We start from the raw sequence: 26,833 nt of genomic DNA, 5'->3' as shown, positions 1-26,833 counted from the left end.
ACGAATGCTTTTTTGGGTTTTTTTGGGGTTTTTTGGTTTTTTTTTTGTTTTGTTTTTTTTTTTTTTGTTTGTTTTGTTTTTTGTTTTTTGTTTTTCGAGACAGTGTTTCTCTGTATAGCCTTGACTGTCCTGGACCTCACTCAGTAGACTAGGCTGGCCTCAAACTCAGAAATTCACCTGCCTCTGCCTCCCAAGTGCTGGGATTAAAAGTGTTCGCCACCACTGCTCAGCCCAATGCTTTTTAAAAAGAAAGAAAATTGACACTTTTATTTGTTATTAAATATCTATGGCTTTAGACTTCTTAGATTTGTCAGTACATAAAAATCTGGTGTATCCATCAGTTTTCTGTACCCAATTATCTTCTATGTGACATGAGGGAATTTAGAAGAATAAGATTTATTCTACCCATAAAGTGTGTTTCTCTCATTTAAAGTATTTTGGGTACCCAAGTAAAGACTACTCATATGCCCTCTGGCTCCAGTGGTTTTCTGAAGAGATCCATGTTCACAGCAATGGAGGGTTTTTTTTTTTGTTTGTTTGTTTTGTTTTCTTTTGTTTTTTTTTTTTTTTTTGTTTTTTTTTTTTGTTTTTTTTTTTTTTCGAGACAGGGTTTCTCTGTGTAGCCCTGGGTGTCCTTGAACTCACTCTGTAGACCAGGTTGGCCTCGAACTCAGAAATCCACCTGCCTCTGCCTCCCATGTGCTAGGATTAAAGGCGTGCGCCACCACCGCCCGGCAGCAATGGAGTTTTAACACTCCATTTATGAGACCCTTTCTAGTTTGAAAAGTACCATTTACTAACGAATATAATGTACAGGGAGTGCTAAACTGCACCTTAAGGTGTTACGATCCACAAAGAGGGTATTTAGGGATCACTGAAGAAGTGCTTCACAGTTCTATCCCTCCTCCCCCTGTGGGAGCTCTATTTCTTATACTATTTCAAAATGCCCTCAACAAAAGAAAACTTTGAAAATCCATGCTTTCTCACATATTATAAAAAAATTGAAAATATACAATGACACTAAAATTTTTGCTATGTTTTTTTTAATAGCATATCTTTATGTCAGTAATCTGATTTTTGGTTGAAAACATTTTCAGGTAACTTTTATCTTTCTTTTCGTTTGTAAATATAGTATGTCATTAATTTGATCCTTAAAGGGAAAAGAAATCAATGGAGCAAATGTAGAGATTAGTGAGTTAATACTTTTAGTATTCATGTGGTACTAGCCAAGATGGACATATGCTCCTGATATATAAAGTTCCTGGAGAGTGAGGACTGATAAGAGGCCAGAGACACAAAGTTAAATGCAAATGTCTCGGTCCTCTTCATTTGTTTGTAAGAGCTTTTGCTTCATAAAGATAAGAATAGAAAATATAATGCTCTATTTAACATGATATTTTCTCAGTTTAATAATAGAGATTTCAAACTCTACACATTACCTCCTAAATAGCTTTTAGTGAAAAGTAAGTTTACTGTGAGTTTTAAAATGACACAGACAATGGCCATTGACAACAGTGTTAGTCTTCAGGCTGTTGAAATGGTTCCGTTGATAAAGAAACTTGCATTTTTGTAATGTGTACTTTATGTAAATACATAAAATGTGAAATAAATATTTCACATTTGTGTAAAACAATATATCAGATGGTAGGGATATTAGCAGATGATCTCATGCAACAGGGGGGTTTGTGTATTTTGATACCATTGAATACAGGGGTGAGGCTGCTTTTTATGATCAAAATTCTCAAGGAATTCAGTCACACACATCAGCACAGCATCATGAGTTTTAATGACATTAATTTTAAAACTGAATTAATATTATGATTAAAAACTTTATTATTTGAAGTAAAGTTTGGCATTCAAAACTCACATTTAACATTATGTCCTCCATGAAATCTTGCCTGATTCATTTTAAAATCTGGATTAGTTGTTTCTCCATGTGTAGCCAAATATATCGCTTTAACCTCATATATTACATTATATTTGCTCAATATTTTTATCTCCCTATAGAATCATAGAACATACACATGGGTGTCACTGTTTACCATCAGGGAAAATACCTACCTTTTGCATTACAAAAAGCACAACAACAGATGTCTGGGATGAAAGAAAGAAAAAATAGATATAAGAATGCAAGAAAGAAACTGGAGAATAAAAACTTAGGTGAGGGGTCATAGAAATATATGAGATACATTTGTTTCACCTGTGTTTAGTCCATGTTCAGACTGGTTTTGTCTTGAGAATACAAAGTGACATTTCGTGAAAGATCACTATATTGGAATTAATTAACGAAAATAGTCATGTATAGTACAAGCAGTTTTAACAGGCAACTCTCTAGTTTCATTCTGACAGAATATTTTAAGGTTCTTTACTGAGTGTTAGACTTCGGAACAAAAATTTGCACAACCAATTTGCGGATCTCCTTTGTCTTCACACCATAAACAATGGGGTTAAGTGCAGGGGGCAGAAGCAGATAGATGGTAGACAGTAAGATGTGGACATACGGTGATACGTGACCAAAGCGGTGACTGAAAAAGGAAAAAAAGGCAAGGATATAAAACTCCAGGAAGACGACAATATGAGCCGTACAAGTGTTGAATGCTTTGCTTCGTGCCTCTTTCTGAGGAAGACGAAAAACAGCTCGGAAAATCAAAGTGTAGGAGATGAAAACGAATATCATGTCAAAACCTAGAATTGCAAAAGCCACAAAGAGCCCATATGACTTATTTATGTGGACATCTTCTGCCGCCAGCTTGACCACAGCCATGTGCTCACAGTAAGAATGAACAATCACAACAGAGTGGAACCGTTGCAGTCGCTTGAGGAGAACAGGTAAAATCCCAACAAGTACAGTTGCCCGAACTGCAACCATCAGAACGACTCGAAGTAAAAATAAAGGTGTAAGGATGGATGTGTGCCTCAGAGGATCGCAGATGGCAATGTATCGGTCAAAGGCCATGGCAAGCAGAATGCCAGATTCCGTTCCTTGCAAGGCATGGATGAAGAAGAGCTGGGTGAGGCAGGCATCAAAAGCCATGGAACACAAACCAAACCAGAAGATGGCCAGCATCTTAGGAGCAATGGCTAAGCAGAGACCAAGGTCAGTAGCTGCCAGTACTGCCAAGAAAATGTACATGGGTTGGTGTAGACTGCGTTCCGTGGGGATAATGATTAGTAGGAAGAGGTTTCCCAGCAGAGCCACAAGGCATACAACAAAAAAGGGAAATCCAATCCAAAACTGCACATGCTCCAGTCCGGGAATGCCAATCAGAATCACTGTCTTTGGGTTCAGATATGACAAGTTGGTATAGCCCATGAAGCTATGAATTCTCTATTCGCCACTGATACTGACACCTAACCAGAGAAAACTGATGACTGTGAAGTGTGAAGGAGGGGAACACTCATACTTTGTCTTGGAATCTTATACATATGGATGAAGTACAACCATGTGGCTTTAAATCTTTGAGCATCAACTAAGTTTTATAAGAATGTGGGTCTTTGATCTTCTTTTGAAAATCCTTTTAGATAATTAAGATTATATTTGTCTTTTAGAGATTATGTAAGTGAAAATGTATGGCCTAATTGCATTGATTCTGTGAGTTTCTGGAGCCACCCCAGCTGGTCTGAAAGAAAGCAAATGTGACTCTTTCCATATCCATCTCTAAACTCTGAGTACCTTCCAGATTATGTTAAACTTCACTGTGACAAAGATCAACCGTCTTGTAGCCAAATGATGATGATGATGATGATGATGATGAAGATGATGAAGATGAAGAAGAAGAAAGTACTTACAAATCTCAGCAATCAGTGAAGGTAAAACACAGAGATGTCAATGAAGCAAAAAGGACCCAAAAGCTAAGAAAGGACAGTCTCAAACCTGGAATATTATATAGCCTCTAGTTAAATGTGTTCTAACATGCTTATTGTACTAATGTTCTTATGCAGCAAAGCAGCCGGCTCCTTGTGCTTATAGTGCAGTTCAAGGAAACTTATTTTAGCTTGCTTATTTTATTCTTCCCAGTTGGCAGGTAAAATAATTTCTGACACTATTGAGCTTTTCCAATGCAAAGGTGGCTTAAATTTCTCTCTTAAAAAATTGCTAATTCTCTCTCTCCTTGGCAAAGAATTAAAACATAAATGCTGCAAATCTGCTCTTTTGTCTTTTAATATTGTCACTAGTAACTCTATGAACATAAAGCTATATGTGATTTTCACTCCACTTTCTCTAATATTAATTGTATATATATATATAATCACTGAACAGGGAAGATAATATTGAGTGGAATTTTTTAAAACACCATTTTAAAGAAGCGAGAGGCTACCGTATTAAAACTGTATGAAAAGAATATATAGTTCATAGTGATTAGCACATTAATACTTCTGAAGCTCTGAACTGAATTTCTTCAACGTCACATAAAATATTGCAGCAGTTGATGAAAAGTAGAAATCTCTTCACATGAGTGTGTCTACCCAAAGAAACCACGGGAATATGACCAAGAAAATAGAGGTGTTGATTAAAATATCTGGAAATTTTGCATCACAAAGTTATTTGGATGCCTATTTGTAATGAACTCAGCAGTAGATGTGGAAATTTATAAAAAAGTAATTATACACAAAAATGTAAGTCTTTTATGAATAAGGCACATGTTGTGGCAAAATGTAAAGAAGCTGCACAAAGAAATTATGTGTGAGATAATTATTTAAACACTGATTGATGATCTAAGGACACAAGACAAAATTAGTTTTGGTCTCACCATGATAGATTGTAGGTAATTCATTCAGTTATTCACATTTAATTGATAATGATGAAAAGACCACATCTCATAGTTAAAAATGCAGAAATCATATTTTATTTCTTCTATTTAGTATGAGCATACAAATGTATAATATTATTTTCAATACAATTTTATAATTTTCTTTTGTGTATCAGTAAAAAAACACTTGTTTTGAGCAACACAAATTCCACTGATAATCTGAACTTCAGGGATGAGATGTGAGCTGTAATTCCTCAGAAAGCAGGATAATGAGCTGAGAAAAATGGGGTGCTCCTGTCTTCCGTTCTCTCTTCCTATACTTCCAGGTGTTCTTCTCAAAGTGAATACACACACACTACACACACACACCACATACACACCACACACACACACACACACACACACCACATACACATACATACCACACACACACAAACAGGGAAGAGGTAGAGAGAGAGACAGGAGAAAGAGAAGGAAGGAGGGAGAGAAAGAGAAACCACACACAAGGATTTCCAAAGCACAGACTATCACTTTGCATTTTAAATTTTAGTATGCTAATATTAGGCAAAATTTGATTGGAATGATACTTTGATAATCTTATTCTCACCTTGTTCTTGCTACTAGTTAATGTCTTCCTCCCAGTATGTCTTCTTCACATGCCACTAAAACAATAATACAAAAACCACCTTCTAGTTCTTCTATCCCTAAAGGTGTTTCTATCTTTAGATGTCTGATCCATGTTATGTACTATTAAGAAAAAAAAGCTTGTGTCTACGAAAGAAAAGTGGCTCATGCTAGAGAAATATTCATTCTTAAGACACTTCAGATGAGATCATCTGATACTTTCTTTGTTTATTTATTTGTTGTTTTTTAAATTGCTGCAAGCTGAAATACTTAGCTATATGGAGCTCTTAATATGTGGAGAAGAAACTCACCCAGACAGAGAACCAGCCAGCTTAAGTAGATCTCTGATGCAGTTTGGATTTGGGAAAGAATTAATAGCTTACCACCTTGCATCATTTGCTTCTAGCCTCTTCATTTCTTGGGTTTTCTTAGAACTGAGCTGATCCCAGGTCGATGTTTTGACCTGTTCCCTGGAGGAAAGCAAGTACATTTCTGATATTCATCTCTAGTTAGTACAGGAAGGATTCTCATTACTTGATGCCGTACATCCGGAATACAATAATCTACCTCATGGAAAACTGTTTCTAAATTACAAGAGTTTTTTAAGAGGAAGATGTAGGTCAGAGCTATAACCTGATAGACCTGAAACAGTTTTAAAACCTGGAATAAAATGAACAGGAGACATAGGGAACATGTAGAATAGGAAAATAAAAGATTCATTATTGTTTTTGCCCAACCTGTGACCTATGATCAATTTTATAGCAAAATGAAAGAAAATACCACTTATTGTGAAAAATATGGTGTCACTAGAGCAGTCATGTACTCCTGACAACTACTATATTACTAAATTTATTTGAAAATATTATAGTACTTTGAAGTTTCAGAACAACAGGGATTTAGAAATCATCTTATTTCTTTTTTCCTTTTTACATCCTTGCCTGTTGATTTTATTTTACCAATTTTAAAACACATGTAGTGAAGATGATGGGAGTCAAACGTCTTTCAATTGTTCCCAGCATTAGGGAGAATTTCTATTATTATCCACCAACAGTGAAGTCAGCCAAATAGTTTGCCATGGAATCTGCCTTGAATTGTTTAAATGTTTGCAAATTCATTAAATAATTTTTCAGTGTACTGACTTTGCATTTTCTGAAACTATTTTGAGATTGATATCTTTTTTGATTAAATAGTTTGGTAAAATCGTCATAGAAAGATGATAAGTGAGCTATTTGAAAGGGTTTTTTTTGTCTTTTTAAAAAATTATTCTCTCATAAAATGTATCCTAACCACAGATTTCCCTTCCCCTGCTCCTCTCAGTCCCACTCTGCCTCCTGACTTCCCCAAATCCACTGCTCCTCCATTTCCCTTTAGAAAAGAGCTCCTACAATCCTTCCTCCCCTTCTTACAGGGTTTTCTCTGAGCTCTGCCAATTGTTTGGATATGAGTTCTGCATCTGTTCCCATCAGCTGCAGGAGGAAGCCTCTCTGATGAAGATTGGGATAGGCAACAATCTATGAGTATAGCAAAGTATCATGAGGAGAGCAACAATGCCAACCAACCAGAGCTCCCCAGTGTCTAAACCACCAGCCTAGGAGCACATAGGGAGGGACCCATGACTCCATCTGTATATGTAGGGGAGGATGGCCTTGTCGGGCATAGGTGGGGGAGGAGATTCTTGGTCCCATGAAGGCTGGACACCGAGTGTGGGGGAATTCAAGAGTGGGGAGGTGGGAGTCGGGGATAGATGGGGGCACATCCTCAGAAAAGCAGGAGGAGGGTGGATGGGATAGGAGGTTCCTGGGAGAGGAGGTATGGGGTAAGGAGATAACATCTGAAATGCAAATAAAATATCTAATAAAAAGAAAAAAAACAATTAAATCTGTTTTCTAGAGAAAATAACTAAATAAAAATTCTAGAATTTTTTTTTTTTAAAAGGAATCATTTCGTGATTTGCATGTGTTTGTTCATTTGTTTGTCCATCATGTTTAGTTCTACCCCAGGTCTCTGGGATGATCATATTTCAGTTCATAACTAGCCAAGCAGTCAGTCATGGGCTCATTCTACCGTATTCAATCTCAAGTTATACCATACATTAGTTGACCACTCCAACAAGCTCTGAACCAACATTGCCCAAGCACATCTTGCAGACAGGACAGGTTGTGTCTGGGTTCCTGTCAGTCCCACCACTGGGAGACTTGACTGGTTAGCAAAGATGGCCGGTTTAGGTTCTTTATCCTCCATTACTAGTAGTCCTCACTAACGTCATACTCATAGGTTCCAGACAGTTTCCAATATGGACTAGTTATCCATATAGCCCCCTAAATATATCCCATGCCCATATCTCAGTAGTCCCTCCCAGGACTCTTTTCATCCCTTCCTCTCCTACACCCCATATGAGCCCCCCTGTTCTCATCTCTACCCTCCCCTAGTCCACCCACAAATCTATTCTAGTTCCCCTTTCCAGTGAGCTCTATATGTCCCCCTTAGAGTACTTCTTCTTACTTTGCTTTTCTCTGAGTGTCTAGGCTATAGCATGATTATCATTAACAGCTAATATAATACTTATAACACTTATAAGTAGATGGATGTCATGTTTGGTTTTTTGAGTTGCCTAGCTCAGGATGATATTTTTCTCGTTGCATTCATTTTTTAAAAAATTCCATAATATCATTTTTTTCTAACAGCCAAGTTATTTTCCATTGTGTAAATATAACATATTTTCTTTATTTATTCTTTGGTTGAGGAACATCTAAGTTTTTTTTTTTCCAGTTTGGCTATTGTGAATAAAGCTGCTATGGGCATAGTTAAGCAAATATCTTACTGGTAGAATAGACGGTCTCTTGGGTCTATGTCCAAGAGTGGTATAACTTTGTCTTGAAGTAGACAGATTTTCAGTTTTCTGAGGAATCACCATGAAAATCGTTAGATTTTCGTAGTTGTTGAACAAGTATGCACTCCTACCAGCAATGAAAAAGTGTTTCACTTTGTTTCATATCCTCAGCAGCATGTACTATTACTTGTGTTTATTTGTTTGTTTGTTTTTACATTGGCCATTCTGACAGGTGTATATTGAATAGCAAAGTAATTTGATTTGCTTTTCCCTGATGACTAAGGATGTTGAACAGTTGTTTAACTGTTCTAAGCCATTTGAGATTTCTGTTTAGATCTCTATCCTATTTTTAATTGTACTATTGCTTTTCAATGTCTGGTTTTTTGATTTGTTTATATAGCCCATTGCCAGATTTGGTGAAAGCCTTTTCCCATTCTGTAGGCTGCTATTTTATCCTATTGATAATATCATTTAAAGTAAATCCTTTCAGTTTCATGAAGCCTTGTTTATTAATTGTGGAACTTGGTGCTGGTCCTATTGGTGTTCTCTTTAGAAAGTTTTCTTTTGTTCCAATGCATTCAAGGATATTCAGCATTTTCTCTTCAGTCACATTCAGTGTGTCTTGTTTTATGATGAGGTGTTTTTTAAATATGGACTAAACAAGTTTGTGCAGGGTGAAAGATACAGATCTATTTTCATTCTTTTACATACAGACATACAAGTAGACCACTAACATTTGTTAAAGATGTTATCTTCTTTCTGTCATGTATTTCTAGCTTTTTTATAAAAAAGCAAGTGTTAATAAGTGTGTGGATTTATTTCTGGGTCTTCAGTTTTATTCCATTGATCAACCTGTTTGCTTTTATGTCAATACGATGTTATATGGATTTGTTACTACAGCTTTGTAGTACAGCTTGAAATCAGGAATGGCGATACCTCCAGAAGTTCTTCATTATTCAGGATTGTTTTAACTATCCTGATTTTTGTGTTGTTTTGCTTTTTTTCCCATGGGAAATTGAGTATTGTGCTTTCCAAGTCTGTAAAAAAAATTGTACTGGAATTTTGATGGGCATTGCATTGACTCTGTAGATTGCTTTTTGTAAAATGGCCATTCGTACTATGCTAATTCTACTGATCCACGAGCATGAGAGGACTTTCCACCTTCTGATATCTTCTTCAATTTCTTTCTTCAATGACTTCAAGTTTTTGTCATACAAGTCTTTCAATTGCCTGGTTAGGGTTACCCCAAAAATATTTATATTATTTGTGAAGGATGTTGGTTCCCTGATTTCTTTCACCATCTATTTGTCATTTGTATATAGAAGATCTACATATTTGGGTTTTGATGGATACTTTTTATTTTGTTTGTTCACTTTTTAGTTAATCATGTATCCAGACACATTGCTGAAAATGTATATCATTTATAGGAGATCTTGGGTAGAATTTTTGTGGTCATTTATGTGTACTATGATATCATCTGCTAATAATGACACTTTGACTTCTTCCTTTCTTTCCAATTTGTATGCCCTTGATCTTACTCAGTTGTCTTATTGTTCTAGCTAGAATTTCACATACTATATTGAAAAGACATGAAAAGAGTGAACAAAGTTTTAATATAACCCAATAAAAGGGCTAAGGGAAGGACTGAAGGAGATAAAGGGGATTGCAAACCCATAGGAAGAACAATATCAACTGACCAGATCACCCAGAGATCCTAGAGACTAAACCACCAACCAGAGTACACATGGATGTGTTCACAGCTCCATATACATATGTAACAGAGGATGGCCTCATCTGACATCAATGGGAGACCCTTGGTCCTGTGGAGGCTTGGTACCCCAATGTGAGGGGATGCTAGAGCAGTGAGGCAGGAGTGGATAAGGGGATAGAGGAGGATCCTCATAGAGGCAAAGGGGAGGGGGAAAGGGGGATGTAGGATTGTGGAGGGGTAACAAGGAAGGGGGATATCATATGAAATGTAAAAAAATAAAATGAGTAATAAAAAATTTAGATGTTTTTATGAGATTGATTTGGATCTATTATTTATTACATTCATTCCTTGAAAACTTCATACATGTATATAATGCATTCTGATTACTCTCGTTCATCTTTTGTCACCTCCTGCCAACAGCTATCTTTCCTACAAACACCTTTCCTACATTTATGAGGTTTTTTTTTTATTTGTGATGTACTGAGGTTTGCAAAGGCAATGGGTTTATAACTAACCACTATAACTTGGTGGACTCAGCTGGAATACATAGGTGATAACAATGACTCTCCCTCTCCCAGAACCTTTAAATAGACATCAGTTTGTCAGGAAGAGATAGTAGCCTATGTTTTACTCTCCTACTGATGACAGACTTGTGTCAGCCCAGTGTAGGTCAGCACAGCTGCTTTGAGTTAATAACTGAAATAGATATGCCATTCCCAAAGATGACATTTTGCAGCCCCACTTTCTACTTCTTTCTCTTATGTTTTTGTACTCACTCTTTCTTGATACCTTTATCCCCTGTGTTTTACAGAGGGAACATAAGTTTTTCTTCAGGAATGAGTCCTCAAGCTTCACTTATTCTGGGCTATGAGCACCCATGTGTCTCTGCATTCACTATCTATCATTACAACAAAAAAGCTTCTATGAATGAGAATCAAATTAGAAAGTGTGTGTGTGTGTGTGTGTACTTGTGTGTGTGCATCTGTGTCTCTGTGTGTGTTTAAACATTTAGATGTCATTTTGACACATAGCCGATTTAGAAAGACAGCTGTAATGAGTCTACACATGAGATGCCAAAAATTAGGATTTTTATTGGGTTAACAGTTCTAGGCATATATACTGATCTGTGGAATAAAACAAGAATCCACCTACAGTACTGTATTAAAACTTATATCATCCAGGATGTATTTTAAGTATATTTACACTATTAATCTTTGTTGTCACATATTTATTCAAAATGTTATATAGTCATGTAATAATATATGTAGAATACAGTTTATAACTTCATTTCATGTCAGTAGTTTATTTTGAACTGGAGAGATGTCTTTCACGGTATTTTTCTCTATTAATTGCTCATTTGAATTTCAGTCCATCTATAATTGTGGAATTGAATTCCTTCATGTTCCATGAGGAGGATAGGAAACTCATACAGTGAGCACAGAGCACAAACCTTACCCACTTCTACAATGAAACAATCTTTTCTGTAAGTCAGTAAGTGTTTGGCAAATCACTATAGACATCCATGATCTAGAAGAAAGATCTGTGCCACCCGCTTTCGAATGACCATGTTTTTCACTCCATAGACAATAGGGTTGAGAGCAGGAGGCAAGAGGAGGTAGATGGTTGACAGAAGAATGTGAGTGGAGGGAACAACATGGCCAAGACGGTGGCTAAAAAAGGAGAAAAAGGCAAGAATATAAAACTCTAGAAAAACAAAGATATGAGCTGTGCAGGTGTTAAAGGCTTTGAGCCGTGCCTCCTTCTGTTGAAGGCGAAAAACAGCCTGGAAAATCAGGGCATATGATATGAGTATAAAAATCATGTCAAATCCCAGAATGCTAAACCCCACAAGGAGACCACATATCTTATTAACCTGCACATCATCTGCTGCAAGCTTCACCACAGCCATGTGTTCACAGTAAGAGTGGGCAATTTGAATGGACCGAAAATGGTGCAGTCTTTTTATTAGGATGGGTAACAGGCCTACTAGCACTACTGCTCGAATTACTACCACCACTATCATCCGGCCTAGAATTGAAGGTGTCAGGATAGATGTGTGCCTCAGGGGATCACAGATGGCAATGTAGCGATCAAAAGCCATTGCCAACAGAATGCCAGACTCCATGCCCTGCAGGGTATGAATGAAGAACAACTGAGCTAGGCAGGCATCAAAGGCCATGGAATAAGCCCTGAACCAAAATATGGCCAACATTTTGGGGGCAATGGCTGCACAAAGTCCTATGTCTGTAGCTGCCAGCACAGCCAGGAAGATGTACATGGGCTGGTGTAAGCTACGCTCGGCTGGGATGATGATTAATAAAACAATATTTCCCAAAACAGCCACCAGACACACAGTAAAGAATGGAAATCCAATCCAAAACTGCACATGCTCTAGTCCAGGAATTCCAATCAATATGACAGTTCCAGGATTCAGATATGTCATGTTGTTCAGATTCATGGAGCTCAGCATTCTGTCTTCTCACCCCTGAGCATGACACCTGAAATAAAGAATGTAGGAGAGAGGAGAAAATATCTAAATCTTTAATTGAGCCCTTGCTCTGTCAGAGTAGTACTCAACCTCAGTGTACTTATAACAAAGATCATGGTCTCCAGTAGCTCTTTGTTCAGTTGGTCATGAAAGGTCTATGATGCTTGTCATGGTAGCAGAGGCAAGGGCTCACTGTTAGCTGTTCTCAAGGGAAATTTTGGAATGATTTTTAATCATATTAGAATTAGTCTATATTTCAAGAACAGTTATGTTTCTGAACAGTTATGTTGCTTTTGTTTGTGGAGGTTGTGATGATAAAATGCAATGGTAAAATAAAATGTTCCTTTAAAGAATTAGAATTTTATTGTTCTTAAGTAGAACATTGGACAGTGAATCAAACATGTTCTATTGAACCATTCAAGAAAAGTGGTAAAAAAAAAAAAAAAAAAAGTCAGGTCTTATGGAGAATAAAGACAATGTTTCTTTCTTGAACCAATTCAACCTCATAATGTATACATGTAGACTTTGAGTAACCGTTGGCAATTTCAGTTGCATTTTGTGAGCTGGATGTAGATGATTTTGCCTTTCCCTAATATTAGGTTAGACTACCTGTTGTAGACAAGAGTCAGTCTCCAAAAGAAACTTGTAAGACAAAGTATGTAAGATGGAAGCACTGTGCCTCTGCAAATCTTGCCTGTTCTAAAAGTGAAGGTATCTGCTCAACCTCAGGAAGATAACCCAGGTAGTTTCTCCAACTAAGGCTGATATGTAATTCTCTACTATGAAATGCCTAATTTTTAAGAACCTAAATATGGATCACCTATGATCAGAGTCTTGAGATAGAACACATATATTGCCACATATATGCTACAGATTTGACTGTCAAAAATATATAGATATTATTGAAACTTTCCATACTGCCCAATGAAAATCATACACCAACACAGACATTAGGTGGTTCAGTGCAGCAAAGTGCTTGAGAGTTAGTGTGGATTTTGGTTCTGAATAATCTAGTCTCAGGTCCCAGTTCTGCAGCCCACTGCTCTCTAAAGGAAAGCATGAATCACAAGATTCAGGTCAGTGTGTATAACAATCACAAGGTCATAGGTATTTTCATTCTGATTTATGACATCTCTCTAGGGGGAGATAGGTGTTTCTCACCTGAAATTTCTTCAGAAGAACCTGGAAGCAGGACTGCTGTGGACTTCTGAAGCTCTGCTGTCTTGGGTACTTGAGGAACAATTGTTCCTTCCTGCCAAACTACATTCAGCTTCTGTGTTAGCTCCAAGAGATGTCATTTGTGTGAGCCCAAAACATGGCTGTTTATAAAGGGCTTCAGAAGGCTTCTAGCTGGCATACATTTTTTCGTTGGGGCTACAAACACATGCTTGGCTGTTATGAAAATATAAGTTTTACTTAAAAGCTTTTATATATGATATGCTGGGCAAACTGATTATTTAATACATTGTTTTTAGAAACCAGTGAAGATTTATTAGAACACAGTAGCTAAATAATGAAACTGTATGCTAATGTATATATAAATATGAAGAAAATATTCTGCTGGCTGTAAAGTTTTATGGAAAATTTTGTGAAAATTTGAGAATTAACATTTACTTGAATCAAGTGGATAAAACAATAAAATATGGGCTCAAAACAGGTAATTTAAAATAAAAAGTTTCTTGAAAAGCTTTGAATAGATTCAATTATTTTGCAAATCCTTTTCCTCCCTTTTATCATGGCTTTATTAATCAGTGTATTTTTTAAAAAAAATATTTAGAATTTTTCTTCAATCCTCTCAAAGATAAGCACTGACCCCAATATTCTCTATAGAGGATTTATATTCATATAAGGGTGCTCATAAGAGAAGAAATTATAAAATATTACTGGGTAACTGTCTTGTTTCTTCCCTGTATGACACTTAAGTGGACTCTATCATTTAAACATAGACTTCAGTTTTACAAATCTGAATGAAAAAAATCAGGAGCTTCTGATTCTTTCTACTCAGTATCACTAGTGAATGGACTGTGGTCCAAATAGTCGAAAGTATCAATTATATAAACTAACATATGTGAAAAGCATTTTCCCCTGTTGTTTTTATTTGATAACTGGGGAAATTATGGTGGGAGAAATGCTGAAAGAACTCCATGCTGATTTTGACACATATGATTTGATGCACCAGAAATTACAGAAGTCTCTTTGATCACTTGATAATTTCCTAACAGTTTATAGGCAAAAATGAAATCTACTTCTCTCACTGTATGAAAGCACCTTTGTTAGATTATGTTTTCAATACATATTTAAACAAAGGCTTGATATTAATCAGTACTGTGATCTGGCTACCAGCACCTGATGTCCATTTTCTACTTTTAAAATTTGATTAATTCTGTTTTTCAGTTTTATCATTGATAAATTAAAGATATCTACCTTAATTATACAATTAATTAAATAATCTTCTGATGAATCAGTACTTGGAACAACTCTCACTAAATATATGAAAGTCTATTAAAATCTAGCATGTTATTCTAAACTATAATAGTCACTAGAATACTAAAGAATAAACTAAACAGAACAAAAGGGAAATGAGAGATTCTTTGTAATAGAGAGGAAGACAAATCAAGACAAAGAAGAAGGAGAAGGAGGAGAAAAAAGAAAAGAGGAAAAGAGGGGGCTAGAGACAAAGATGTTTGTCACAGACACTTACAAGAGCAGCTGTCACATTTTATGGTATAAATGACAAGGAATATCTAACTAGTTTGCTACTCGAAGTTGGCTATTTGTTTCTTTGTTTGTTTGAATTCTATTCACTATATTTAAAAGTTCAAATTTCTTAAATCATAAAATTCTTGCTATTCCTTTGAGGGTTTTAGAATCATGTAGAAACTTGATGGAGGGTTAGCATATACCTTAGTTTCCTAAAATTCCATTCCTCCAAGAGAGAGTAGATTCTCAACTTGATGAACCTTAGGATTCTGAAATAACACAGTTACAAACATGTAATCAATGTCTCCTGAAAGAAAACAGAGTGATAACTAATGCTATTCCAAAGAGATAGGAAGGGCAAAGGAAGCTGGGATGGTCTTTGCCCTGAGAGAAACATTTCCTGAACAGATGTATCAGACCCTGAACCTTAAAGGTACATTCTTGTTCTGTCTTTATCCTATTTCCTTCATTATTCAAACACATGTCAAGCTTTCTCAGAGATAATTAGCAGGTTATCCTGAAAAAAAATCCTTTTTCATTTAAAAAAATTATAGACTTATAGAGTTCATTGCAATTGAGTATAGACAAGAAAGCTGGTTTATGTCCTAAAATATTTGGAGACTGTAAGTACAATAGTGTATTATGTAATTATCCTTAAAAACATACTAGAAAGTGCACTATTCCTAACTGTATAAATACAATATCCTTAGTCTGTATACTGCTAGTTTTATCAATTTAAAAGGGAAAATATGGAAGAGTATATGACAGGGTTTATAGGAAGGAAAGAGAAGAATTATATAATTACATCATAATCTCAAAAAATAAAAGAATTAAAGGTTAATGGAATCAAATTATTCTTATTTTTTGAAAAAATGTAAAAGGAAATAAACCAAGAAAAAGTAACTGAATAGGGTACTCATAAACCTTTTATTACATTTTTACAAAAATAAACTCTCATCATTCTTACTTGAAAACCTGTAGAGAAAAAAAAAATCATACCTGGTAAAGCAGATGCCTGGACTGCCTTAGGCTGGTTGTATTCACACAAAGTTTCAACACATTTAGACGTTGCTAAAAGAGCCACTGCACTTTCCACTACAGCATGAGCCAAGATAATCCTTTATATCTAACTCCCCAAGAGGGTTGTCATCTTCATGAATCATACCTTTGTTTACCTTAAGCATCAGGACACATACTTTCAACATCACTTATATTTTAAACTTAAAGTATTTTCATTAGTATAAGAATAGGAACTATATACTCTTACATCATAGTGTGGGGATTCCGACAAGTGCAATAGCAAGGTCAAGTAAACATGAGCTTCAGAGATTTCTTAATATGTACTTATCAAGGCTAAGTATCCTTTGCAACTGTGTCATATGCCAAGACCTTGAGCTAAAGTAGATTGAGGAACAACTATTCTTGTGAATGAACAAGTGCCTATCAACTGCAGTCAACTATTTAATGAATGTCGATTTTGTGGTTTCCACTGCTATATATGTGTCTGTGTGAATTTGTGTGTTATACAAAGGTAAATAAATCCTTGAAAATACCAAGAAAGAATTAAATTACTAGAAGGAAACATTAGTCTATCATTTTACTTTTAAATACACTGAAAATCTACTTCAGGAATATGTCTTTCCAAGTTCCCACTATCAAAACATCAGAAAATTTATCATCCCATTTTTTTAGGACACCAGATTTGTTTGTTTGTTTGTTTGTTTGTTTGTTTTAAATGTGCCACTGCTTTTACAATGGCTATTTTTTAATCTCCTTTTAACCACACACAAGATAATTCATGATAGCCCCAAATACAAGTTCACCATGTTATCCTAAAAAGAGTCTAAAATGTCTTTTTGTCAGCATTCACTTCTAAATGCACACTTAGAGGCAAATGAGCCAATGCTCTAAACTGTTAGGCGAATTCTAATGAAGCCTATTACCAATACATCTTCTTTCCTGTTGGGTCATCTGGTGAGTTGGTTAGTTTCTTGAAACACAGTCTCAAGTTATCCAAGGTGGCTTCTAATTTGCCATGTAACTGAAAAGACCTTGACTTCATGGTCCTTGTCCTTGCTCCTTTCAAGTGCTAGAGTATTCAAGGTCAGCCACCATGCCTGAGTCTAATACACCTTTCTCCATTAGACTCACAGTCCTTGTAATAACTTTATTTGAATACTTAGCACATAGTTCCCTCCTTAATATGGTTTGTCACTAAGTGACACACACACACACACACACACACACACACACACACACACACAGGTTCATCAGGGAATCTTACTAATTCCCAAGGTAGAGAGTTCCAGATGTTGTTAACCATCATGCATTCAGCATGAATAATTGGCAGATATTGAAAATGCTGAGTTTAGGAAGTCACTCATTTGTCCTATGATACCAGTAACACACTGGCTACAAAAAAAATTAAAATCTGCCTTTATATGTCAAGTTCCCAGGAAACACCATCATGCTGATGCTATACCACTTGAACAAACATTTCACAATGTATTTTCTCAGAAACTTTACTCCCCTCAGAATGTGACTTAATTTCCTGATGCTCTCAGCCCTGAAGGATCATCACTGATGGATTTGTGTTCAATATTTCTATCCAGCATCACAATCATTAGGAAAGGCTAAAGATAGACACAGAATAAACTCTGTTTCTGGAGAAGTAAACAAAATTTTTTAAGTACTGAAAATTTTCATGTTTTTAAAAAATTCATTCTTCTCTCATATAATGCCTTCTGTCTACAGTTTATCCTCCCACCACTCACTCATTCCAGCTCCCCATCCCACTTCTCATCTACTCCAGATCCAGTCCTCTTCTGTTTTTCTTCAGAAAAGAGCAGGCTTCTCCGTGATATATATATATATCTCACAACAAGATATAATAAGGATAGGCACAAACCTCCATTCATGGGGCAGCAAGGTAACCCATAGGAGAAAAATAATCCCAAGAGCAGACAAAAGAGTCAGTGACACCCCCACTTCCACTGTTAGGAGTCACACATAGACACAAAGCTACAAAAGCATGAAGTACAGGGAACTAGTGTAGCCCCATGCAGGCTCTGTGATTGTCACTTCAGGTTCAGTGAGCCCATGGGAACACTGATTAGTTGATTCTGTGAGCTATGTTCTCCTGGTATCCTTGCAAGTATATTAAGTATATGTATATTATTTATTTTTGCCACATATTTATTCCAAATGTTTATTGTCATATAATATATGTAGAATACAGTTTATAACTTCATTTCTTTATATCAGTTATTTATTTTGAGCTGGAGAGATGTTTTGCTGTTTCTCTAAATTTTTATCTATTAATTGCTTTTTTGAAATTTAATTCATAGAACAGATGCTCCAACATTTTGAAGTAGAGAGAGTGTCCAGGTGTTCAGAGGTCTCTATAAATTGGCCAAGTTTTAGAAGCTATGCTTTGTGCTTCCCACAATTATAGTTAATTCAGTCATTCTGGATTTCTGACGGGGTTGAAAACTTATAGCTATTTACCTTGAGAGAAAAGATTTGAGTAGATGGTCGTCAACTGACATTCATCCTAAAGCCAGGTTCAGAACTAAATGTTTTAGTTAGGATAGATGACAGAGGTGCTGGTTAGTCAACAAAAGGATGGACTGCGTATTAGGACTATCCTGTACCTCACTGGTACAAATTGGCATAATTATGCTCTAATTGTATTTTGAGAGAAAAGTTTCATTTTAACAGGAAGGGTGATATGTAGGAGGAGCTAAGGTGGGAGGAGTACTGAGAGGAAGAGAAGGAGTAAGAAGAGGAGAAGAAGAAGGAGAGGAGAAGCTAGGTGATGAAAGAGAGAAAGAGGGGGGAGACAGGGAGGCAGATGTTCATGTATCTCCACCAGTCAAAGATAGTTGTTATATCTAGGTTGGGTAGTGGGTTACACCTCTGATTGAACAATACCAAACTTATAAAGCCTATGATTTACATTTTTAAACAAATGTATAAATGCAAAAAGGAAATTGGGGCATGGGATAGGGGTTTTCTAAGGGGGGGGGTAATGGGGAAAGGGGATGGCATCTGAAGTATAAATAAAATATCTAATAAAAAATAAATAAATAAAAAGAAATTTAATTCACTTACTTTTAATTATCTATTTGTTTTTAATTCATTTTATTTTATAGATATGAGTGTCTTTTCTTCATATATGAATTTTCAACAAGTATATGCATTCTACCCACAGAAATGAGAAAAAGGTGTCAGCTTCCCTGAACCTGAAGTTACCTGAAGTTGTGAACCATGGTCTGTATGATAGAAACCAAACTCAGGACTCTTGCAAGAGTAACAAGTGCTCATAATCACTGATACATCTCTCTATTCTCCTAAGTTACAAACAGATGATTTATACACACATACTCATATACAAACATAGGTACACAACTGAAAAATTCAAAGGTTATACTGGAACAAAGTGCAAATAGTACTGCCTGATGGCAATGAATGAATTAGAAGTATATAAGAAATTATTTAGAATAAAAATATTTTAATAAGTTATTATTAGCATAGTAATCACATTGAAGTCTAATTTCATTACATCTTACTTATTATTATCTTAAAATATAAGGAAAACTAAACAATAAGAATGACATAAGATAAGCAATAATTAAAATGAACCCATATATGAATTACCATATGAAATATAAGTTAGGTAGCTCCTGAAAATCTATTTTCTTGTTCTCAGAAATACTTTGAATTATAAAACATTATTGTGGTTTTTGATAGTATGCTGGGTAAAATAATCTTTATTGGTCTCATTTTAAACATCAAAGTTTGTAGTGAGTTAAAATGTCCTTTAACATAATTATAGGTCATATTTATTTTCATATTGTAAAATGTTAGTTAATCTGTTGAACATTTTAAAAACTGAATTCCTTTTTGAGAATTTCATATATGAACACTGTATTTACATAATTTTCCCCTTTCTCTTCTTCCTCCCACTTTTCCCAACCCCCCATACTTTTTGAATACATCTTATTGCTTAATTATTGTTTATATATGTATACATGCATACCTATATATGTTTATACAAATATTAATAAATAAAGCGTTTTGGAAAAAATATAAGTTAGGGCAATCAGTAAATAACTAATGCTTTTATTTTTAAAAAATAAACTGCATGTATTGCAGAATAAAGATATTTAAACACAGGAAGATATGAGGTATATAATAGAAATCAAACATAACAGAGATGAAGACATGATATCAATCTTATTCTGTATAACTGTATAGTTTTTATTTCAGTCTATCTATAATTGTGGAATTGAATCTCTTCATGTTCCATGAGGAGGAGTTGAAACCCTACAGTGAGCACAGAGCCCAAACCTTAGCCATTTCTACAAGGTAACAGCCTTTTGTGTAAGGCAGTAAGTGTCTGGAAGATCACTACTGACATCCATGATCTAGAAGAAAGATCTGTGCCACCCGCTTTCGAATGACCATGTTTTTCACTCCATAGACAATAGGGTTGAGAGCAGGAGGCAAGAGGAGGTAGATGGTTGACAGAAGAATGTGAGTGGAGGGAACAACATGGCCAAAACGATGGCTAAAAAAGGAGAAAAAAGCAAGAATATAAAACTCTAGAAAAACAAAAATATGAGCTGTGCAGGTGTTAAAGGCTTTGAGCCGTGCCTCCTTCTGTTGAAGGCGAAAAACAGCCTGGAAAATCAGGGCATATGATATGAGGATAAAAATCATGTCAAATCCCAGAATGCTAAACCCCACAAAGAGACCACATATCTTATTAACCTGCACATCATCTGCTGCAAGCTTCACCACAGCCATGTGTTCACAGTAGGAGTGGGCAATTTGAATGGACCGAAAATGGTGCAGTCTTTTTATTAGGATGGGTAACAGGCCTACTAGCACTACTGCTCGAATTACTACCACCACTATCATCCGGCCTAGAATTGAAGGTGTCAGGATAGATGTATGTCTCAGGGGATCACAGATGGCAATGTAGCGATCAAAAGCCATTGCCAACAGAATGCCAGACTCCATGCACTGCAAAGTATGGATGAAGAACAGCTGAGCTAGGCAGGCATCAAAGGCCATGGAATAAGCCCTGAACCAAAATATGGCCAACATTTTGGGGGCAATGGCTGCACAAAGTCCTATGTCTGTAGCTGCCAGCACAGCCAGGAAGATGTACATGGGCTGGTGTAAGCTACGCTCAGCTGGGATGATGATTAATAAAACAATATTTCCCAAAACAGCCACCAGACACACGGTAAAGAATGGAAATCCAATCCAAAACTGTGCATGCTCTAGTCCAGGAATTCCAATCAATATGACAGTTCCGGGATTCAGATATGTCATGTTGTTCAGATTCATGGAGCTCAGCATTCTGTCTTCTCACCCCTGAGCATGACACCTGAAATAAAGAATGTAGGAGAGAGGAGAAAATATCTAAATCTTTAATTGAGCTCTTGCTCTGTCAGAGTAGTACTCAACCTCAATGTACTTTTAACAAAGATCATGGTCTCCAGTAGCTCTTTGTTCAGTTGGTCATGAAAGGTCTATGATGCTTGTCATGGTAGCAGAGGCAAGGGCTCACTGTTAGCTGTTCTCAAGGGAAATTTTGGAATGATTTTTAATCATATTAGAATTAGTCTATATTTCAAGAACAGTTATGTTTCTGAACAGTTATGTTGCTTTTGTTTGTGGAGGTTGTGATGATAAAATGCAATGGTAAAATAAAATGTTCCTTTAAAGAATTAGAATTTTATTGTTCTTAAGTAGAACATTGGACAGTGAATAAAACATGTTCTATTGAACCATTCAAGAAAAGTGGTAAAAAAAAAAAAAAAAAAAAGTCAGGTCTTATGGAGAATAAAGACAATGTTTCTTTCTTGAACCAATTCAACCTCATAATGTATACATGTAGACTTTGAGTAACCGTTGGCAATTTCAGTTGCATTTTGTGAGCTGGATGTAGATGATTTTGCCTTTCCCCAATATTAGGTTAGACTACCTGTTGTAGACAAGAGTCAGTCTCCAAAAGAAACTTGTAAGGCAAAGTATGTAAGATGGAAGCACTGTGCCTCTGCAAATCTTGCCTGTTCTAAAAGTGAAGGTATCTGCTCAACCTCAGGAAGATAACCCAGGTAGTTTCTCCAACTAAGGCTGATATGTAATTCTCTACTATGAAATGCCTAATTTTTAAGAACCTAAATATGGATCACCTATGATCAGAGTCTTGAGATAGAACACATATATTGCCACATATATGCTACAGATTTGACTGTCAAAAATATATAGATATTATTGAAACTTTCCATACTGCCCAATGAAAATCATACACCAACACAGACATTAGGTGGTTCAGTGCAGCAAAGTGCTTGAGAGTTAGTGTGGATTTTGGTTCTGAATAATCTAGTCTCAGGTCCCAGTTCTGCAGCCCACTACTCTCTAAAGGAAAGCATGAATCACAAGATTCAGGTCAGTGTGTATAACAATCACAAGGTCATAGGTATTTTCATTCTGATTTATGACATCTCTCTAGGGGGAGATAGGTGTTTCTCACCTGAAATTTCTTCAGAAGAACCTGGAAGCAGGACTGCTGTGGACTTCTGAAGCTCTGCTGTCTTGGGTACTTGAGGAACAATTGTTCCTTCCTGCCAAACTACATTCAGCTTCTGTGTTAGCTCCAAGAGATGTCATTTGTGTGAGCCCAAAACATGGCTGTTTATAAAGGGCTTCAGAAGGCTTCTAGCTGGCATACATTTTTTCGTTGGGGCTACAAACACATGCTTGGCTGTTATGAAAATATAAGTTTTACTTAAAAGCTTTTATATATGATATGCTGGGCAAACTGATTATTTAATACATTGTTTTTAGAAACCAGTGAAGATTTATTAGAACACAGTAGCTAAATAATGAAACTGTATGCTAATGTATATATAAATATGAAGAAAATATTCTGCTGGCTGTAAAGTTTTATGGAAAATTTTGTGAAAATTTGAGAATTAACATTTACTTGAATCAAGTGGATAAAACAATAAAATATGGGCTCAAAACAGGTAATTTAAAATAAAAAGTTTCTTGAAAAGCTTTGAATAGATTCAATTATTTTGCAAATCCTTTTCCTCCCTTTTATCATGGCTTTATTAATCAGTGTATTTTTTAAAAAAATATTTAGAATTTTTCTTCAATCCTCTCAAAGATAAGCACTGACCCCAATATTCTCTATAGAGGATTTATATTCATATAAGGGTGCTCATAAGAGAAGAAATTATAAAATATTACTGGGTAACTGTCTTGTTTCTTCCCTGTATGACACTTAAGTGGACTCTATCATTTAAACATAGACTTCAGTTTTACAATCTGAATGAAAAAAATCAGGAGCTTCTGATTCTTTCTACTCAGTATCACTAGTGAATGGACTGTGGTCCAAATAGTCGAAAGTATCAATTATATAAACTAACATATGTGAAAAGCATTTTCCCCTGTTGTTTTTATTTGATAACTGGGGAAATTATGGTGGGAGAAATGCTGAAAGAACTCCATGCTGATTTTGACACATATGATTTGATGCACCAGAAATTACAGAAGTCTCTTTGATCACTTGATAATTTCCTAACAGTTTATAGGCAAAAATGAAATCTACTTCTCTCACTGTATGAAAGCACCTTTGTTAGATTATGTTTTCAATACATATTTAAACAAAGGCTTGATATTAATCAGTACTGTGATCTGGCTACCAGCACCTGATGTCCATTTTCTACTTTTAAAATTTGATTAATTCTGTTTTTCAGTTTTATCATTGATAAATTAAAGATATCTACCTTAATTATACAATTAATTAAATAATCTTCTGATGAATCAGTACTTGGAACAACTCTCACTAAATATATGAAAGTCTATTAAAATCTAGCATGTTATTCTAAACTATAATAGTCACTAGAATACTAAAGAATAAAATAAACAGAACAAAAGGGAAATGAGAGATTCTTTGTAATAGAGAGGAAGACAAATCAAGACAAAGAAGAAGGAGGAGAAGGAGGAGAAAAAAGAAAAGAGGAAAAGAGGGGGCTAGAGACAAAGATGTTTGTCACAGACACTTACAAGAGCAGCTGTCACATTTTATGGTATAAATGACAAGGAATATCTAACTAGTTTGCTACTCGAGTTGGCTATTTGTTTCTTTGTTTGTTTGAATTCTATTCACTATATTTAAAAGTTCAAATTTCTTAAATCATGAAATTCTTGCTATTCCTTTGAGGGTTTTAGAATCATGTAGAAACTTGATGGAGGGTTAGCATATACCTTAGTTTCCTAAAATTCCATTCCTCCAAGAGAGAGTAGATTCTCAACTTGATGAACCTTAGGATTCTGAAATAACACAGTTACAAACATGTAATCAATGTCTCCTGAAAGAAAACAGAGTGATAACTAATGCTATTAGGAAGGGCAAAGGAAGCTGGGATGGTCTTTGCCCTGAGAGAAACATTTCCTGAACAGATGTATCAGACCCTGAACCTTAAAGGTACATTCTTGTTCTGTCTTTATCCTATTTCCTTCATTATTCAAACACATGTCAAGCTTTCTCAGAGATAATTAGCAGGTTATCCTGAAAAAAAATCCTTTTTCATTTAAAAAAATTATAGACTTATAGAGTTCATTGCAATTGAGTATAGACAAGAAAGCTGGTTTATGTCCTAAAATATTTGGAGACTGTAAGTACAATAGTGTATTATGTAATTATCCTTAAAAACATACTAGAAAGTGCACTATTCCTAACTGTATAAATACAATATCCTTAGTCTGTATACTGCTAGTTTTATCAATTTAAAAGGGAAAATATGGAAGAGTATATGACAGGGTTTATAGGAAGGAAAGAGAAGAATTATATAATTACATCATAATCTCAAAAAATAAAAGAATTAAAGGTTAATGGAATCAAATTATTCTTATTTTTTGAAAAAATGTAAAAGGAAATAAACCAAGAAAAAGTAACTGAATAGGGTACTCATAAACCTTTTATTACATTTTTACAAAAATAAACTCTCATCATTCTTACTTGAAAACCTGTAGAGAAAAAAAAAATCATACCTGGTAAAGCAGATGCCTGGACTGCCTTAGGCTGGTTGTATTCACACAAAGTTTCAACACATTTAGACGTTGCTAAAAGAGCCACTGCACTTTCCACTACAGCATGAGCCAAGATAATCCTTTATATCTAACTCCCCAAGAGGGTTGTCATCTTCATGAATCATACCTTTGTTTACCTTAAGCATCAGGACACATACTTTCAACATCACTTATATTTTAAACTTAAAGTATTTTCATTAGTATAAGAATAGGAACTATATACTCTTACATCATAGTGTGGGGATTCCGACAAGTGCAATAGCAAGGTCAAGTAAACATGAGCTTCAGAGATTTCTTAATATGTACTTATCAAGGCTAAGTATCCTTTGCAACTGTGTCATATGCCAAGACCTTGAGCTAAAGTAGTTGAGGAACAACTATTCTTGTGAATGAACAAGTGCCTATCAACTGCAGTCAACTATTTAATGAATGTCGATTTTGTGGTTTCCACTGCTATATATGTGTCTGTGTGAATTTGTGTGTTATACAAAGGTAAATAAATCCTTGAAAATACCAAGAAAGAATTAAATTACTAGAGGAAACATTAGTCTATCATTTTACTTTTAAATACACTGAAAATCTACTTCAGGAATATGTCTTTCCAAGTTCCCACTATCAAAACATCAGAAAATTTATCATCCCATTTTTTTAGGACACCAGATTTGTTTGTTTGTTTGTTTGTTTGTTTGTTTTAAATGTGCCACTGCTTTTACAATGGCTATTTTTTAATCTCCTTTTAACCACACACAAGATAATTCATGATAGCCCCAAATACAAGTTCACCATGTTATCCTAAAAAGAGTCTAAAATGTCTTTTTGTCAGCATTCACTTCTAAATGCACACTTAGAGGCAAATGAGCCAATGCTCTAAACTGTTAGGCGAATTCTAATGAAGCCTATTACCAATACATCTTCTTTCCTGTTGGGTCATCTGGTGAGTTGGTTAGTTTCTTGAAACACAGTCTCAAGTTATCCAAGGTGGCTTCTAATTTGCCATGTAACTGAAAAGACCTTGACTTCATGGTCCTTGTCCTTGCTCCTTTCAAGTGCTAGAGTATTCAAGGTCAGCCACCATGCCTGAGTCTAATACACCTTTCTCCATTAGACTCACAGTCCTTGTAATAACTTTATTTGAATACTTAGCACATAGTTCCCTCCTTAATATGGTTTGTCACTAAGTGACACACACACACACACACACACACACACACACACACACACACAGGTTCATCAGGGAATCTTACTAATTCCCAAGGTAGAGAGTTCCAGATGTTGTTAACCATCATGCATTCAGCATGAATAATTGGCAGATATTGAAAATGCTGAGTTTAGGAAGTCACTCATTTGTCCTATGATACCAGTAACACACTGGCTACAAAAAAAATTAAAATCTGCCTTTATATGTCAAGTTCCCAGGAAACACCATCATGCTGATGCTATACCACTTGAACAAACATTTCACAATGTATTTTCTCAGAAACTTTACTCCCCTCAGAATGTGACTTAATTTCCTGATGCTCTCAGCCCTGAAGGATCATCACTGATGGATTTGTGTTCAATATTTCTATCCAGCATCACAATCATTAGGAAAGGCTAAAGATAGACACAGA

General features: G+C 35.5%; 3 protein-coding genes across 8 annotated transcripts; all 3 read right to left on the bottom strand.

The window, feature by feature from the left end:
• Window positions 1–1,184: 1,184 nt before the first annotated feature.
• Window positions 1,185–4,134, bottom strand: LOC117724723 (olfactory receptor 52A1-like). The gene has a single exon (XM_034524629.2). It carries the CDS (start codon window positions 3,311–3,313, stop codon window positions 2,366–2,368), a length of 948 nt encoding a protein of 315 aa, XP_034380520.1. The 5' UTR covers window positions 3,314–4,134; the 3' UTR covers window positions 1,185–2,365.
• A 6,873-nt stretch (window positions 4,135–11,007) lies between these two features.
• Window positions 11,008–17,257, bottom strand: LOC117713464 (olfactory receptor 52A1-like). Of its 3 annotated transcripts, none has more exons than XM_076911829.1 (4): window positions 17,048–17,257; window positions 16,104–16,279; window positions 13,566–13,796; window positions 11,008–12,414 (listed from the first exon to the last, which is right to left on the bottom strand). In XM_076911829.1, exon 4 carries the CDS (start codon window positions 12,384–12,386, stop codon window positions 11,427–11,429), a length of 960 nt encoding a protein of 319 aa, XP_076767944.1. In that variant the 5' UTR covers window positions 12,387–12,414; window positions 13,566–13,796; window positions 16,104–16,279; window positions 17,048–17,257; the 3' UTR covers window positions 11,008–11,426. The 3 variants fall into 3 exon arrangements, with proteins under 3 accessions (XP_076767944.1, XP_076767989.1, XP_034365581.1); XM_076911874.1 differs by lacking the exon at window positions 16,104–16,279 and adding an exon at window positions 15,308–15,373; XM_034509690.3 differs by lacking the exon at window positions 16,104–16,279.
• Window positions 17,258–19,316: 2,059 nt separating this feature from the next.
• On the bottom strand, window positions 19,317–26,336 carry LOC117693331 (olfactory receptor 52A1-like). 4 transcript variants are annotated; one of them, XM_076939579.1, is made up of 4 exons: window positions 26,127–26,336; window positions 25,185–25,360; window positions 22,657–22,887; window positions 19,317–21,504 (listed from the first exon to the last, which is right to left on the bottom strand). In XM_076939579.1, the coding sequence occupies exon 4, from the start codon at window positions 21,474–21,476 to the stop codon at window positions 20,517–20,519; it is 960 nt and encodes a 319-aa protein (XP_076795694.1). In that variant the 5' UTR covers window positions 21,477–21,504; window positions 22,657–22,887; window positions 25,185–25,360; window positions 26,127–26,336; the 3' UTR covers window positions 19,317–20,516. The 4 variants fall into 4 exon arrangements, with proteins under 4 accessions (XP_076795694.1, XP_076795702.1, XP_076795688.1 ...); XM_076939587.1 differs by lacking the exon at window positions 25,185–25,360 and adding an exon at window positions 24,399–24,464; XM_076939573.1 differs by having other exon boundaries at window positions 25,185–26,336.
• Between the last annotated feature and the right edge of the window lie 497 nt (window positions 26,337–26,833).

This window comes from Arvicanthis niloticus, chromosome 1, assembly GCF_011762505.2.
Source record: "Arvicanthis niloticus isolate mArvNil1 chromosome 1, mArvNil1.pat.X, whole genome shotgun sequence".
In the NCBI taxonomy this organism is placed as follows: Eukaryota; Metazoa; Chordata; class Mammalia; order Rodentia; family Muridae; genus Arvicanthis; species Arvicanthis niloticus.
This window is presented reverse-complemented; position numbering and strand designations above follow the sequence as displayed.

Bases quoted from the DNA above. Each gene is read 5' to 3' on its own strand.
- LOC117724723 (XM_034524629.2), bottom strand. From the start codon at position 3,313: ATGGGCTATACCAACTTGTCATATCTGAACCCAAAGACAGTGATTCTG.
- LOC117713464 (XM_076911829.1), bottom strand. From the start codon at position 12,386: ATGCTGAGCTCCATGAATCTGAACAACATGACATATCTGAATCCTGGA.
- LOC117693331 (XM_076939573.1), bottom strand. From the start codon at position 21,476: ATGCTGAGCTCCATGAATCTGAACAACATGACATATCTGAATCCCGGA.